General features: G+C 51.9%; 1 protein-coding gene across 4 annotated transcripts in view; it reads right to left on the bottom strand.

Annotated features, from left to right (window-relative positions):
- PIGX (phosphatidylinositol glycan anchor biosynthesis class X) overlaps positions 1-16,532 on the bottom strand; it is a 513,668-nt gene that overhangs the window by 52,856 nt on the left and 444,280 nt on the right. For all 4 annotated transcript variants that reach the window (XM_086943952.1, XM_086943950.1, XM_086943953.1 and 1 more), the window contains one exon: positions 15,551-15,651. In XM_086943952.1, the coding sequence (XP_086800078.1) occupies positions 15,567-15,651 (85 nt within the window). In that variant the 3' untranslated portion in view covers positions 15,551-15,566. The remainder of the gene's footprint in view (positions 1-15,550; positions 15,652-16,532) is intronic.

Below are 16,532 nucleotides of genomic sequence, written 5' to 3'. Positions count from 1 at the left end.
AGATGGAACAATTACAGCGCTTTTGTGCGCGTTCAGAGCGCCTCCCACCACGTCTGACCAGGTGAGTGCGAAGCGAGGCTCCGTGGGGGGTGTAGTCCATTGGAGATGTCCTCGAGAGTTCAGGGAGAAGGCAGGGAACTCACGCCGCCTCTGCATACAACAGCCCGCAGGGTCCGCGCCGTTGTCAGATTACTGCCGCCCGCACAGATGGAACAATTACAGCGCTTTTGTGCGCGTTCAGAGCGCCTCACACCGCGTCTGACCAGGTGAGCACGAAGTGATGCTCCATGAGGGGTGTAGTCTGTTGGAGATGTCCTCGAGAGTTCAGGGAGAAGTCAGGGAACTCTCCACCTCACGCCGCCTCTGCATACAACAGCCCGCAGGGTCCGCGCCGTTGTCAAATTACTGCTGCCCACACAGATGGAACAATTACAGCGCTTTTGTGCGCGTTCAGAGCGCCTCCTACCGCGTCTGACCAGGTGAGTGCGAAGCGAAGCTCCGTGGGGGGTGTAGTCCACTGGAGATGTCCTCGAGAGTTCAAGGAGAAGGCAGGGAACTCTCCACCTCACGCCGCCTCTGCATACAACAGCCCGCAGGGTCCGCGCTGTTGTCAGATTACTGCCACAATTGCACTTTACCACTGAACCGCAGTGAGGAAAGTGTGCAGAATCATTACACCAGCAAAAACAGAGTCAAAGAGGGCGTGGCTTGGACAGCCGGCATGGCGGACGCAACTTAGCCCTCGTTACGTGATCCCAGACCCCGATTTTGAGGTGAGCCCCCCCCCTGGACGGAGCGGGCCGATCGCAGGTAGGGCCCCCGTCGCCTTGGTGTTCTGGGGGCTGGACGGAAGAGACTGTGGGGAGTGCGGCCTGCGCCGCTGGCTGAAGCCCGGGACCTCGATTTTCGAGAGGCCCGGCGGTGGAACCGCGACGGCGCTGGGGGCCTGGCCCTGGTGGGGCGAGCTCGATTTGATTGGGGCCGACGCCAGATACGAGCGCCCCCTGCTGCAACATCTGAGGGCCCCACAGTTGGTGAGAATTCCCGGGGAGATCGGCGGGCCCCAGGCCCCGGTGAGAGGAGGGAGCAGGGCAGCCTGGCCTGGACAGTGAGGTGGAGCCTGAGCTTTGAGAGCCCTGGCGTAGCATCCTACTGCAGACTTGGAGGTGGACCTTCCCAGATGGCATCGGCTGGACGGCCCAGACAGTAAGAAGGTGTGCAGCACCCCCCAGGCGTGGAGACGTGGGACGGCCCTGGGCGCAGTAATCCTGGTAAGGGCGTGGAATCAGTCGAGCGGAGTGCGTGGTGACTGGGGGGGCCCGGTGCCATTAGAGACAGTGGAGGCGTTCCCGGATCGGCAGTTCGGCGGCCGGGCCGGCCCGCGGTGGGTCCCTGAGTGGAGCTGCTAGCTACCCATCCAAGGGATTTGGTAGTAGGACTTTGTGTAGCACCGCCTGGGTGGCCATGACAAGCGGCGCGGGTGGTGGGGGGCCCACCAAGCATGGCCCGATTGACAAGTTTACGGGGCCCAGTGAAGGCGCGGGGGCCTCGGGTGGACATAATGATGCCGGGCCGGACAATGCGGCGCTTATGGCGGCCATCACTCAGTCCCGGGACGAGCTGGAGGCTAAGATTGGGGCAGTGGGTTCCGATGTCATGCTGCTGCGCCAGGATCTTCGGAACGTGGTCTCCCACATTACGGAGGCCGAGACACGCATCTCTGGGGCGGAGGACGACATTGCGACCCTCAAGCGCAAGGTGGCCAGCATGGAGTCCTGTCAGAAGGGCCTGGCACTCTGTGTGGAGGATGCGGAGGGGCACGCCAGGCACAACAACCTACGCTTTGTCGGCCTGCCGGAAGGTTGCGAAAATTGCAACATGGAGGGCTTCTTAGCGCAATGGCTTGAGAGCTGGCTTCCACCAGATACTTTATCTCGATGCTTTGTAATTGAGCGGGCGCATCAGACCCTTGTGCAGAAACCGCCGGTGGGGTCACGGCCGGGGCCTGTGATCACTAGGTTATTGAACTACCACGATAGGGACACAATCCTTAAACAGGCCAGGGCGAAGGAACCATTGTTGTTTGAAAATCAACGTGTTCAGATCTTCCCAGACTATACCCGTATAGTGCAACAACAACAGCAGTCTTTCACAGCAGCCAAGGCTCGGCTGCGCAACCTGAAAATACCATATGCCCTGCTGTATCCAGCCCGCCTTCGGGTCGTGTTTGAGTCCCGCACCCATTTCTTTGAATCCCCGGAGGAGGTGTTTACTTGGACAGACGAAACGGTGCGGGTGCGAGCGCATACCCCTCCGGGTGTGGACTCCGACTCCTCTCGTGGTGGGTCACAAGCGCAGCCCCACCGGGAGGCGGGGCGGAAGGACAACTGGAGGTCCAGGTCAAGGCAGCGGTCTACGTCGGGCACTGCCTCGGAGAAGGAGAAAGGAGCAGCCGGGAATCAGATGGACACTTGAACGATTCGAGGGACATACTGTTGGTTACTTGCATTTGCCCTACCTACTTGCGTGTCGTACCCTCGGGGGATATTGGCCCCTAACGGCATGGGGGTGACACATACCTGGAGCGTTTGGATTCTTCAGAAGGTTACTCAAGGGTGGCGAGAGGGTTCTTTGCGGGCGAAGGGGTCCCCCAGTTGTGGGTAGGCAGTTGTAGGGGGGTTATTTGAAGGGTAGGGTAGTTCATGGGGATCCATTAGGGTGGAGGGTCATCAACCTCGTTTTGGGGGTGGGGACCATGCTACACCGTAACAGGTACTTCATTGATTCTTGAGGTATGGGGTGGGAAAGGGGGTTGGGGGCAGGGCGGCTGTTGGATGTTGGATGGGGGGGGGGGTTGCACGGTTCGGGAAAAGCGGCAAAGGTGGTTGAGAATGCACTTTCATGGCGGGTGTTGTGGGTATTTGATCCAGGGGGTCCCTGATGTCTCGCATGTATGGTGGGGCCAGTGGGCCCGGGGGGTCGATTTGTGTCCTCAGTTGGAATGTGAGGGGAGTGCTGGATAAGATAAAACGGGGGGCAGTCCTGAAGCAGGCCAAGAGAGCGGGGGCGGATATAGTGATGCTGCAGGAAACGCACCACCTAGGCAATAAGGCACTCTGCCTCCAAAGGTATGGCTATCATCAGGTCTTCCATGCCGGATTTACCAAGGGTTCCAGAGGAGTGGCCATTTTGATGCACCGCAGGGTCCCATATGTCCATTCCACCCATTGGGTAGATACACAGGGCCGCTATATCTTTGTTCATGGTACACTAGGGGAGGAGCCCATTGTGATTGGTTGTGTGTATGCCCCGCCCCCATTACAGTGGTCTCTAGTGGAAAAGATCTTGGCAGAATGGGCAGGCATTCCGAATGTCCTAGCAGTGGTGGGTGGAGACTGGAATGACGTCTTAGACAGTGCACGGGACAGGCACCGGCCCCGGGGAGGGAGTGTGGCAGTTAGCTCTACCAAATTGAGTGATATGATCAGGAACCTAAATTGGGTGGACACCTGGAGGCACATGCATGGAGCACAGCGAGACTATACCTTCCTATCCGCAGTTCATAAATCTTTTTCCAGGCTGGATTATATATTTGTCCCTAGGGCGGTCATAGGCAGAGTGGAGGCAGCAGACATACTGCCACGCGGGCTGTCCGATCACTCCCCCACTACTGTGGTTATTGGTCTAGATAGGCGGAGACAGCCATTTCGCTGGCATTTATCCATCTGGCATCTGCAACTGGTGGACTACCAAAAGCATATGAGGGAGGCCCTAGCTCACTATTTGTCTGACAACTTGGGGATGGTGGCGGATACGACGACATTGTGGGAGGCGATGAAACCCACACTGCGGGGCGTAGATATTGCTTGGTGTGCCGCAGCTCGGAGGAGGTGCAGGGAGGCCCTGGACCACGCGGATGCGGAGATCAGGGATCTGGAGCATCGTAGTGGCACTGAGGGGGAGGACCAGACGGTCGGGCGGTTATTGCTGGCACAGCAGTCATATGCCTCGCTTTTGTTGGATGAGGCGCAGCAGATGTGGCTGGCGACCCGTAGTAGAGTGTACCAATGGGGCGACAAATCAGGGACGATGCTCCATAGGCTATGTCAGGGCCTCTTTCAAGCTCAGACCTTCCAGAGGATTCAAGGTGACACGGGGTCCCCAATCACGGATCTCAAGACACTAGCTGTGGGCTCCGCGGCCTACTACGTGGACTTGTATTCCCCGAAGGAAATCATTTCCGCAGTTAGTTGACAAATTCATAGCGGATCTACCGCCGCGAGCAGTTTCGGATATAGCCCGGGACTGTCTTGAACTCCCGTTGACGGAGGAGGAACTGGGTGTCACTCTGGGTGAGCTGAACGCTGGCAAGGCCCCTGGCCCCAATGGCTTCCCCAGCGAATTCTTTTAAAAATCCACCTGCAATTCGGGGCCCATTACAGGGCGGTGGTGGAGGAGGCTAGGGAGCGGGGCAGCCTGCCCCCGGACTGGAGACATGCTGAGGTGGTGGTGTTCCACAAGCCCGGCCGGCCCCCGGAGCAGCATGCCTCGTACCGCCCGATCTCCTTATTAAATGGGGAGGCCAAGGTGTTGGCCAAGGCGCTGGCTAAAGGGTTGTTGCCATATATTATGGAGCTCATACACCATGACCAGGCTGGCTTTTTGCCCCAATGGGTAACACGGCATAATATTAGGCGGGCACACGTGGCGGTGGCGGCGGCTCGATCTGCGGGGCTAAGGGCGGCGGTTTTCCGGGCCGACATGGACAGGGCATTCGATTCGCTTAGTTGGACATATTTGTTCTCGCTCCTACCCCGACTAAATTTTGGACCCAATTTTATGTCCTATTTGAGGTTGCTGTATACTGACTTAACGGCTTCGGTCAGGGTGGCGGGGGTCCAGTCTTTGAGTTTTGTCATCGGGAGGGGTACCAGGCAGGGCTGCCCCCTCTCGCCTTATCTGTTCGCCTTGGCTATGGAGCCATTGGCTGCATGGGTCCGAATAGATGGGCAGATGAGGGGGTTTGAGTGGGAACGTGGCCTGTCGGATAGGATCGCTTTGTATGCGGACGATGTCCTGTTCTTCTTAACGGACCTCAATAGGTCAGGGCCCTGTCTCCTGCGCATCCTGAAAATCTTTGGCGAGACCTCGGGATTATATATGAACCCACGGAAATCTACACTATGGGTTTTGGGGAGTGGCCCGGCAGTTGGAGACTGGGCCTTGGCGCTTTAGTTGGCAGTAGGGGGCATTAAATACTTGGGGGTATTTCTCTCTGAGATTCCCGCTGTCTCGTGGGAACGAAACGTGGCACCAGTCTGGGAACGGACTCGGGCGGACATTAAAATATGGTCCCGGATGCCCCTGACCATATATGGCAGATCGGCCATTTTTAAAATGGTGGCCCTGCCTCGGCTACTCTACCAGTTGCAAAATTATCCTTATCCTATTACACCTCCTTGGTTCAAACAAGTAGACTCCGTTCTCGGACAGTTTCTTTGGGTGGACGGCCCGGTCCGGGTGGCGCTACGCACATGCATTCGGTCAACCTATTGTGGGGGCTTGGCGACCTCCGATGTCCTCTCCTATTACCAAGCTTCACATCTCCTAGTATTGAATGAACGGTGGTATGGGGACAGGGGGGATCCGGCCTACGCCCGGGGGCGGCTCTTGATGGACCCCATACGCTACACACTCTTCTATATGTGGCACAGAGGCGTAAGGCACTACCACCTGTGACACAGGTTGTCTTTAATATTTGGAGGCAAGCTTTGCGTCTGATGGGGTGGTGGCAGACCCTGACCGAAGAAACTCCCCTTTGGCATAATGGCCGCCTACCTGGCCTACCAGCATTACAAGGCTTTGCAGGGTGGGACAACATCGGGATCTCTAAATTGTGAGATGTTATGTCAGGAACGTCACTCAAGTCATTCCAGGAGCTAAGCACAGAGTATAATATGCCCCGTACCCAATTCTTCCGCTACCTACAGTTCCGTCATGCTCTGGCCCCACACCTGGAGGGACTGACCTCCCTTCCGGAGTTTAGCCCCCTAGAAGCTAGGGTTTTTATGGGCGATATTAAGACTAATAAAATATCACACATTTACCAATTCCTGATTATACACTGCTCCTGCACATTGCAGAAGTTGAGGGAGACCTGGGAGGAAGATGTTGGGACACTGGAGGAGGAGGATTGGAATGAGGCTCTGGCAAGTCCCAGAGGTGCAGCCATATCGGTCTGTCTTAGGTTAATCCAATTGAAATACCTACACAGGGTGTACTTCACTAGGCGAAGGCTGTGGCAGGCGGGCCTCATTGTATCCCCGGACTGTACTAGATGTGGTTGCGGGGTGGAAACTTTACTACATACGGTGTGGAGCTGTAGCCAACTAGATAGGTTCTGGAATGGGGTATGGAATAGTCTGGATGAAGTACTCGGGTGGGTGCTCCCACGTACGCCACGCCTAGGCCTTCTGCAAGTGTTGGATGGGGTGGGGGGGTAACCTCTACAAGAGACATTTATTGTTGCTAGGGCTCACAGTGGCCAAGAGAGGTATAGCCAGGGCGTGGAAGGACCCAAGGGTCCAGTCAATAGTAGCGTGGAAGAGGGGTCTAGACTTTTGCATGGGGCTGGAGAAGCCCATATTTCTGGCCCGGGAATGCCCTCGTAAACACTATAAAATCTGGTAGCGGTGGGCCGACTTCAGCGGTATATGGCTCGAACCTCCGCCAGAACAAGACCCAATACCGGATCTATGAGAGTGCTGTGTTGATGGATGTCTATAATTGATTGCCAGGAAGTTAGTAACCGTGCAAGGGGGGGTTCCGGGAGGGGTGGGGGGAGGGGGGGGGCGGGCTATTTATGGTATTGATTATGTTTGTCTGTTCTATATACAAAAAGCTCTGACAGATTACGATGTCACATATGTGTATCTTTGCCTGGCAGATATCTCTGGAGTACAGAGCTCTGCCTTTTCTATGTGATCTGTCAATAAAAATAGTTAAAAAAAAAAAAAACAGAGTCAAAAACGGGAGGTCCGAAAGCAAAAAGTCAGGGGAAACACTCCAAAAGATGCAAAGTCTAACACACTTAAATAAAAGGCATTGTCTTTTACAATACCAATTGCTTAAACTTGCGTAAACGCGAGACCTGTAGCATTGCAACTGCTTGTTAGTTTTATTTCTATCAATGTTTTTTTTTACATATGTTGCACAGCAGTGTAAGCTGCTGTGAAACATGCCTTTAACAAAAAAGAAATATGAAGTGGTCAACGCCGGCTGCGCCATAGCGCTTTGTTTTTATTTACTTTAGGCCATGTTGCAGAGCAGTCCGCAATGCTCTGCAACATCTCGATAAAAACACTGATAATGCCAATAGGTCTCGCATAGGTGAAACCTATTTGGTTTGTTACTGCTGTGCTACTGCTGAGTGTTTCTAATGAACTTGATGCATTTAATGTATTTACTGTCTTTAATGTCTTCACTGCTGTTTGAAGTGTTTATTTATCTCTCTTTTCCAGACTGTCTTTAGCTTCTTATAAGCACAATATTTTCTTGAACTGTTGAGAAACATAGCGTCACCCTATTTCTATTGCTGTGAAGTTTCCTAATAGTAAACGTAGGGCTAGACCCTTGGATGTCACCTTGCTTGAGTCCAACATGATGTCTGAGTGCTAGGCACAGGTTAATTTACTATAGCATCTGTGCAGTAAGATGGCAGTTGCCCGCAACTAAAATGCCTCTTTCTTGAATTTTGCCTCTTGATATCCTGCATCAGTCAAGAAACGTTTCCTCTGCATCATCTGGAATCTTGTTAGTGCTTAGAGGCGAGGAAAGCTTTTACCCTTGTGTTTGTTGCACAAGTCCAGCAAGGTAAATCAGATAGCGGTAAGAGATGATGCATGCTGACAGCTGGAGCAGTTATCCCTGGCTTGGGCCAAGAACTGAATGAGATAGTCCAGAAGTGGACTTGTTGTCAGTTCACAGCTGAAGCAATAAGTGTCTATGCAGTGACTGGGGTAAGGCGATCCACAGGTAATGGTCTCTCCTCGCTTGGTCAACCAGTAAATTGAAGTGGTGGGCCTCCAGCTTGTGTGAGACTGACAATGGAGCACGCTGAGATATACCAAAGATGGAGAAGTGGAGGGTAAGCTGAGAAGGGATGCGATGATGCGAACTTGTCTCTGGACTTCCATTTCTACTTTCCAGTCTTTACTCACTTGACAGCAGCAAAAGTGAGATAGAAAGCAGCAGAGGGTGCTGGTACTATGTATAGTCATCGTACTTACATGTAAACAATTGCAATTCAGTAGTCTTCTGTCCAGGATGACCCTAGACTTCATGGGGTGGCATGATGCCATGAGAGATGTTCTTCAAACGGTAGTCGATAAGGCTCTGAGTCAGCGCGCAATAAGCAGGGCCATTTTTGAAGAAGAGGTTGCTTACAGAGAGGATAGGTGAAGTGAATGGGTACCTGGGGGGCAGGGCAACATTGGCCTGGCTGAAGGACGTTGTGGCTGTAGAATGGTCAGGTGGCCAAGGCGGTCTGGATATGCGGCCAAGTCTTGTCATCCACAGCCACTGAATACTCTGAGAAATCAATTTTGTTAGTCCAGTGTAAGGCAGCTCACATGCTGTTTTTCCACCTCCTTTACCTTACATTGCCTGAAATATGCCATAAAACTGCAGACAAAACAAAGCAGACCATCTTGCAATCTGGCTATCCACACACTACAACTGTATATTTTGATGACATATAATGTTTTCTGCTTTAATTGAGGGGTGGACTGGTGAGGGTGGTTTAGGGAATACATGAAGACTAAGCAATTGAAGAAGCTAATGAAGTGGAGAGAGGAGGATGAGGGCATGGAGAAAAAGAAAATCCCTTTGGTTTTATTTACCTATATTTGAGTAACACCTTACGTTCCTACTACTTTTTCAATTACTCCACACACTTTTCAACTCTTCTACCAACCGCTCTCACTCCTTCATTTCTCAGGTTCCTGCTCCTCAGGATAGTTTTTTAAAATTGTACAAGTTTCTATCAAGTTGCTTATTTCTTAGCCTCAATCTCAGACCTTTGCAGACCTTTCCCTCTCCCTATACCTACCACCTGTACCCAATTCCTCCTTGGTCTCTCTCCCTTTGAGTTCACTGTTCCGCCTCTTCCCTTACTGTTCCTTAATACTCTGATCACAGTAGAAACACAAATGAAATTCGCTTTTTCTATTATTATTATTTCCAAATTACATCTTGTATATTTAATTTTGATTTAATTTACCTTGCAACTTCTTTCATTTTAGAAATTGGGTAGAACTTTAGCAGTCTAAATTCAGTTCCTTTTTCCATTCCCAACCCAGGTTTAAATATATTGTTTAATTTAATGTGTTTTTTGCGAACTTGCGATTGTGTCATGTCAGAACTTCGTAAGCTTACTATGCTTCTTCAACATGTTTCCAAAAAAGCATTGCTAAGTTTGAACAGTCTTATCTATCAGTTGTTCAATTTTCCAAGGAGGGTGAGATTAAGACTGCAAACAGTGCTATGCCCAAAGGGCAGGTTGAAGTTAGCATGTAGAGGCCTTGCCGATTACCAACATCGTCCGTCTCCCTAGTCACAGTAACCATGAAGCACCCTGTGATCTGGACAAAGCATTCACCCAATCAAAAAGGTCCTCACCCAAGATGGTCCCCCGGCAGGAAGGAAGTACCTGCCATCTGACCTATAAGGGTGGGACCTAGACAGGAAACGTCCTGTTTTTTTCTCTGTGTTCTGGCTGGAACACCCTTTCATCGTCGAGCCGGTTTGTATCCTTCCCGGACTCGGTATGTATTTGTCTGTCCCGGGGTACTGCTCTAGCGTCCCTGTTTACGTTTTAAATATAGCGTGCTCCTCTGGGGCGGCGTTTTTCTAGCAGCGATGCTCCCGCATGAGCTTGGGGAGCGGCTGCCTCTCTGCCTTTTGTGTGCACCGCCGCGCTAAGCGCTTGGTATGCGGCGGTGCTGTAGGTACATTTGTGGTCTCATTGGCCTCAGTCTCGTGCCGCTCCTGCGCTTGAGCGTCTGGAAGCGGTTTGGTTTGTTTTGGGCAAGATGTGCTTCGCCCTTTGCATTCCTGATGCGTGCCTCCTTTGTAAGCAGCACCCGTTCTGGCGTATTCGGCCTCGCGGGGCTGTCCCTGACCCTTATTTGTTATTCATGGATATGCCCCGCCTGTGGGGGTGTGTGTGTGTGTGTGGGGCGGGGGGGGTATGGGCGGTTTCTTGGTGACTGTGCTCACACCCCTTGAAATTGGCTTCCCTTTCCTTCACTCTTTGTGTTGTATTCACTATGGAGAGTAGGCATTCTGGAAAGCGTCCTCGCCGGTCTTCTGGCTCTGCTTCAGACCCAGTGGCCAAGCTGCCGGTGGGCTTGGATATTGATGTCCTCCAGTCCATGATTAATAGGGCTATGGATTCTGCCTTTGCGGCTCGTGGTGGTACGGTGCCTCAGGTTCCTAGGGGTTCCTCTCTTTCTGATCCTGACTCCGACGGCTCAGATGAGGAGCAGCATGGGCGTTTCATTATGGGTGCTGAATTGAGGAAGGTCCTCACACATTTGAAAGACAATTTGGCCTTTCCTGCGGTTGCTCCTCTGGCTGAGGATGAGGATTATTTCTCCCAATACCGTCGCCAGGAGCCTGAAGCCCTTCCTTTCACAAGGCTGTGCGGGGTCTTCTATCTCGTGAATGGGCTGATGTTGAAAAAGCTGGTTTCTTGGGGTTTCTCGCCAAGAAGTATCCTCTTCAGGACTTCCTCACTGAGTTTCGTCCTAACGTCAAGGTGGACTCTCTATGGTGGGTCTGGCGTCCAGTGGGTCTATTATCTCAAAGGACGCCTCTCCTAGTGATCAGGTGGATAAGCGTGTGGATGCTGCTGCGAGGAGTGCCAACTCCACTGCTAACTTCTAGATCTGAGCGGGGGCCTATGCCTCATATGTGGTCCAGTCTCTCCTTCACAACTTTCAGATTTTGTCTGAGGCCCTTCAGCAGGGGGAGGACATTGCTCCTCGCCTGTCCCTTATGGAGCAGCTGGTTCGCTTCCTTTCGGACATTTCTTTTGACACTCTGCTGCGATTTCTGGTTCCGTTTTTTTGGCTCGCCGTCACATCTGGATGAGGAACTGGAAGGTGGAAGCCTCTCAGAAGAGCCTTCTCTCCCGCTTGCCCTTTGATGGGGCTAAACTGTTTGGGTCTTGGCTTGGAGAGCTCCTGAAACAATCTGTGGAGAATCGTAAGCTGCTGACACCCCTAAAGCCTCCTCTGAGGGGTCAGAGCTTTGGCTATCGACGTGCCTTTGGGAACTGGATTCAAGTAAGCCGGGCTGAAGACGGCTGGAATGCCAGAAACCGGTCCTCGGAAGCTTGTTTCCGGTCCAGGGAAGACATGGCTTGGCAGTTCGGGCTTGGCTGTTCCCATGCGGCACAGGGTCAGACTGATTTGCATATAGCCATGTCTGAACTGGGGTGGCAGAGTGGGCTAAAGAACGGTGATGGATTAAACCCAGATCTTTTGACTGGGTGTGAGTGTTTGATTGATTCAGATTCTCCGTCCATCACCACCCCCTTTGTACCGCTTTTGGGAATCCCCCGGCACCTGTTCGTGGTTCCTCCAAGCCCTTTCTTGGACCTGGTGGTGGCCGTGGCACCCCCTTTGCTGCCAAATCCCAGAAACAGCCTGCTGCCCTTCCTGGTGCTCCTGCTAAGTCCTTACTATCCGAATGGGCGGCCGGATTGGTCTGTTCTTTTCCGCTTGGACCCGCAACATCACCGATACCTGGGAACTTCGTCTGGTGGTAGACGGCTATTCTATCGTCTTCTCTTCTCCTCCACCAGATTTTTTCGTCCCCACTCCCATTCCTCAGAATCCTCTGAGGTTTAGGGGGTTGCAGCGGGGGATCCAGGACCTTCTCCAGAAGGGTGCCATTGTCCCTGTTCCCGGGCTGGAGATGGGGCAGTGTTGCTACTCCCTGATGTTCCTGGTGTCAAAGCCTTCGTGGGACCTTTGCCCTATCTTGGACCTCAAGGACAAGAATCTCTATGTGCCTTACCAGAGTTCGAAATGGTGAGTTTGCAGCAGATCCTGACCCTTGTTTCCTCTGGGGCCTTCCTGTCCTCCTTGGCATTTTTGGATGCCTATTACCATATTCCGGTGTATCCCCTCTCCCAGTGTTTTTTGCGGTTCTTTGCCCTGGGTCAGCACTTCCAGTTTTGTGTTCTCCCCTTTGGGTTGGCTTCTGCCCCTCAGGTATTTACTAAGGTCCTGGCTCCCTTGGTGGGTCTTTTGCATGCTCAGGGGGTGCGGTTTCTTTCCCTACCTGGACGATTGGCTAATCTCTTCCTCGTCTTTTCTTAAGGCCCTGGAGGATGTGGCGCTGGTACGGCTTTGCCGGGAGTCTCATGGGTTCCTGGTGAATGTCAGCAAGTCTCATCTCATCCCTTCTCAGGAACTGCACTTCATCGGAGCTCTCTTCAACACCAGGTTGGGGTTGGTGTTTCTGCCTCTGGATCGCCAGCTCCGTCTCCGGTCTCATCTGGACTCCCTCCTGTCAAAGTCTTCTGCCTATGCACGGACCTGGTTGCGGGTTCAGGGAGACATGTCTGCCTCTCTCTTCCTGGTCCCTTGGGCTCGCAGACACCTCTAACATCTGGTGTATCACCTTCTGTCCCACTGGGATCTGATGTCCCTGGACTACGAGGCCCCTGTTCCTGTGACTCCTGCCGTATCTCTCCTGCTGCGGTGGAGGTTGGTGCCGGAAAACTGGCGAGGGGTGTTCCCCTAGATCCTCCCCTTCCCCCGACCCTGACCACTGATGCCAACCCTTGGGTTTGGGGGGCCACCCTCGGGTCTCTCTCTGCCCAGGGTGCCCGGTCCCCTGCGGAGAGCTGGATGTCCTCAAACTGGAAAGAACTGGCTGCTGTAATCAAGGCTCTTGTGCACTTTGCTCCTCACATACGGGACTTGTGGGTTCAGGTCCGGACGGACAATCAGGTGGCTCGTGCCTACTTGAACCATTTGGGGGTGCAGTCCCTCTCCTCTTTTGGCTCTCCTGGCGGATCAGATTGGGTCTTGGGCGGAGGACAATCTGCTGGGTCTGACGCCTGTCTATCTGCCGGGGAGGGAGAATGGGCATGCCGATCAGCTGAGTCGCCTTCTTCCTTTTTCTGTCTCTCTGCTCCTGTCTCCTCTGGTCTTTCGGGAGCTGTCGGTGAGGTTTGGGAGGCCCCGGTTGGATCTCCTTACGTCCCCTCAGGATGCTCTTCTGCCGAGGTTCTGCATCCTTCTGCCTTGCTTGGAGGCATGGGGGGTGGATGCCCTGAGTTTCCCTTGGCCTCAGGGTCTTCTCTATGCCTTTCCTCCTTTTCCCCTTCTCAGGAGGGTTCTGGCAAAGATCAGGTCGGAGAGGGTGTCGGTGCTGTTGGTGGCTCCCCTTTGGTATCGCCAGTCTTGGTATCCCCTCCTTCTTCGTCTGGCGGTTGCCCCTCCTAGGAGGTTCCCGCTGTCACCTGCTCCTCTCCGCTTTCCTCACCTGTCTCGTCAGCCTCTCAGCCAGCTGGCGTTGGGGGTTTGGAAGTTGAAAGGCGTAGGCTAGTCTCCCTGGGTTGTTCCTCTGCTGTGGCGTTATCTATCCAGAATTCTCGTAAGGGCAGTACACTTAAGATCTACGAGCACCACTGGCGGAATTTCTACGTTTGGTGTTTCTCCCTCATTCCTGTGAGGGGGGTTTTGTCCTTGAGTTCCTCCGGGATGGGTTTTGCTTGGGCTGTTGGTCTCTACACTCCGCAGCCAGTGGTCCGCCATTAAGGCTCTCCGGGGGTCCTCCTTCGTTCCCTTTGAGCTGCTTCTTCTGTTCCTTCCTGTGATCTTCCCTTGGTACTTCATGCATTGCAGGATTCTCCCTTTGAGCTTCTGCCTTCAGTCTTTCAGGAATTTCTTACCCTGAAGGTTTGCTTTCTGGTGGCCATTACTTCTGGCCGTCGTTTGGGGGAACTTGGGGCCTTGCTTTGTCATCCTCCCTTCTTACGTTTTTTTTCCTGACAAGGTGGTCCTTCGTCCTGACCAGGCTTTTCTTCCCAAGGTTTCCTCGGCTTTTCATTTATACCAGGATATTGTCCTGCCTGCCTTTTTCCCTTCCCCTTCTACTGATGAGGAAATCTGGCTCCATTCCCTGGATTTGACCAGGGCTCTGGTGATCTACCTGAAGTGTACTGCCTCCTTTTCGCCAGGTAGATTTTTTGTTTGTTACCTTTGGTGATGCCCGGCAGGGTCATCGCTCTACCACGGCCACTCTTTCCCGTTGGGTGTGTTTCACTGTCTCCCTGGCCTACCGCCATTCGGGTGTGTCCCTTCCCCTGGTTATTCATGGTCTGTCTACCCGGGGTTTGTCTTTCTTCAAAGGGGCGTCCCTTAAGGATCTTTGTAAAGCGGCTACCTGGTCCTCCCCTCACACTTTCATTTCCCATTATAGATTGAGGATGGGGGAGGTTTTTCTGGAGATTTTGGTTCCGCTGTCCTTGCGGCTGTCCACTGATTATGTTTCTTGTCTGCATTGATTAAAATTTGTATTTTTCTGGCATCTTTGGTGTCTATTCCTTGTTCGTCTTGAGCTTGGGTATACGCTCCATGGTTACTGTGACGAGGGAAACGGACGAGGTTGGTAATGACTCGGTTACTTACCAGTAATGTTCAATACTCCTAGTCATAGTCTCCCTCGTCACTGTCTTATTAACCTCCCGCCCGCCCGCCCTTGCTGGTGGGGAGACGAACAATGGTTTTTTGCTGTATATTTCAGGATATTTCCTCTCTAGGTCCTGCCCTTATAGGTCAGGTAGCAGGTACTTCCTGCGGGGCGACCATCTTGGGTGAGGACCTTTTTGATTGAGTGAAAGCTGTGTCCGGATCACAGGGTGCTCCATGGTTACTGTGACGAGGGAGACTATGACTCGGAGTAATGAACATTACCGGTAAGTAACCAAGTCATTCCTCATGGTCATTCTTATAATGAGATACTTTGTGAAAACACGTTTTTGAGTCTGCAAGCCATATCACATACAATGAATACATGTAGACATACAAAACTATGCAGAACAATCGACAAATTCTTGGCAATTCCTGCACAGCATAGAGCAAAATTATCATTCAGTACACCATCCTACAAAAATAATCATTCTTGTTTACATCAGCTTGTACTCGTGCATACAGTGCTTTGAAATTTACTTTGGCAATTACATCACTTTATAGCCACAAAAGTTCCTAGCTGTGACCCCACCCCAAAATGTCCTGTTTGTTCCCAATGGTCAACATCCAGCGGCTTTGCTTTGATCAATTCATGTTGGTGGCAGTCATACCCTCTCTGAAATGAGGACTTGTTACAGCTATCATGCGCCCAGTAAACTATACTGGGTCTTGAAACGTTTCTTCCTCTAGAGTCTTAAGCTAGGCATTCTTTGTTTGCCACCTCACAGGGCCGCCAAACACCTTTAAAGAACCCGGCGTTTCAATTGGTTTCCACTCACTGCTCTGTACTTGATGTTAATCCATTGGCAGATGGTCCCATCCCTCGCTGCACATGGGGCGTCCACTTCGGAATGCTCCCAGCACTCCCTCAAGGGGCCACCTGGAGCAGAAGGACAGAAACAGAAAATAAAGGTCTGTAAACCAGCTGAAACGAGAACTCACTCAGTACGGGACACCTGAAGTCAGGTCTTTTAGAAAATGTGCTCCACCATGCTGCTCTTAATAACCTAAACAACCAAGAACACACATTCTCTCACTCCAGAGCCACGGCTTCCACATTTAACCTTCCCACTGAGATGATACCCACGAAAAAAATACAAGTTCTACTTTGTGTTTTAAATGACAATGTACTCATGCCAATGTCTCTAGAAAACCTCGGAAAGGTGAGACTTTCCCACTATTTTCATAGGCTATTCTTTTTACCTTCGACAGTCGAGTCGAGTGACTGTCATTTAACGTTAATCAATTGTAACATCTTTTACAGGGTGCTTTTACAAAGGTAATGTGTCCTATTACAATCTTTTCGTGGTCAAATAAAGGATAGTTGTTGAAGACAATGTTTTAAATATGCGTTCTGACCGACTTTTTCGGCCCTCCTATGAGGGAGAATGATTGAAGGTGACTCCAGCCTATTACTCTTCTAGTGCAGGGATTAGAATTATAAACGGGGCCTATTCATAAGGCACAGTAGTGCATTTTCGTACCCTTTTCCTTAGATCAGGGCTTATAAATTTAAGCTAGGGGATAGATTCATTAGTATTAGTGATAATCCGTCCTTTTGCAAGAGTGTTAGTATACCTTCTATGGAGTTATGCTTATTTCGGGCCTTGTAGGCCTCAAACGGGAGAGACTCCATCTTGCTTTCTGCCCCGGCAGCTTGAGATGCTTCTAGGCCAAGTGTAATGTTTTAGTTTCGAAGTGTTGTTCGCTTGGAGAGAACCGGCTCAGGCTGGCCCTTATCGAAAGACTGTATTTTTCTCC

Source organism: Lissotriton vulgaris, chromosome 11 (assembly GCF_964263255.1).
Source record: "Lissotriton vulgaris chromosome 11, aLisVul1.2, whole genome shotgun sequence".
Taxonomy (NCBI): domain Eukaryota; kingdom Metazoa; phylum Chordata; class Amphibia; order Caudata; family Salamandridae; genus Lissotriton; species Lissotriton vulgaris.
This window is presented reverse-complemented; position numbering and strand designations above follow the sequence as displayed.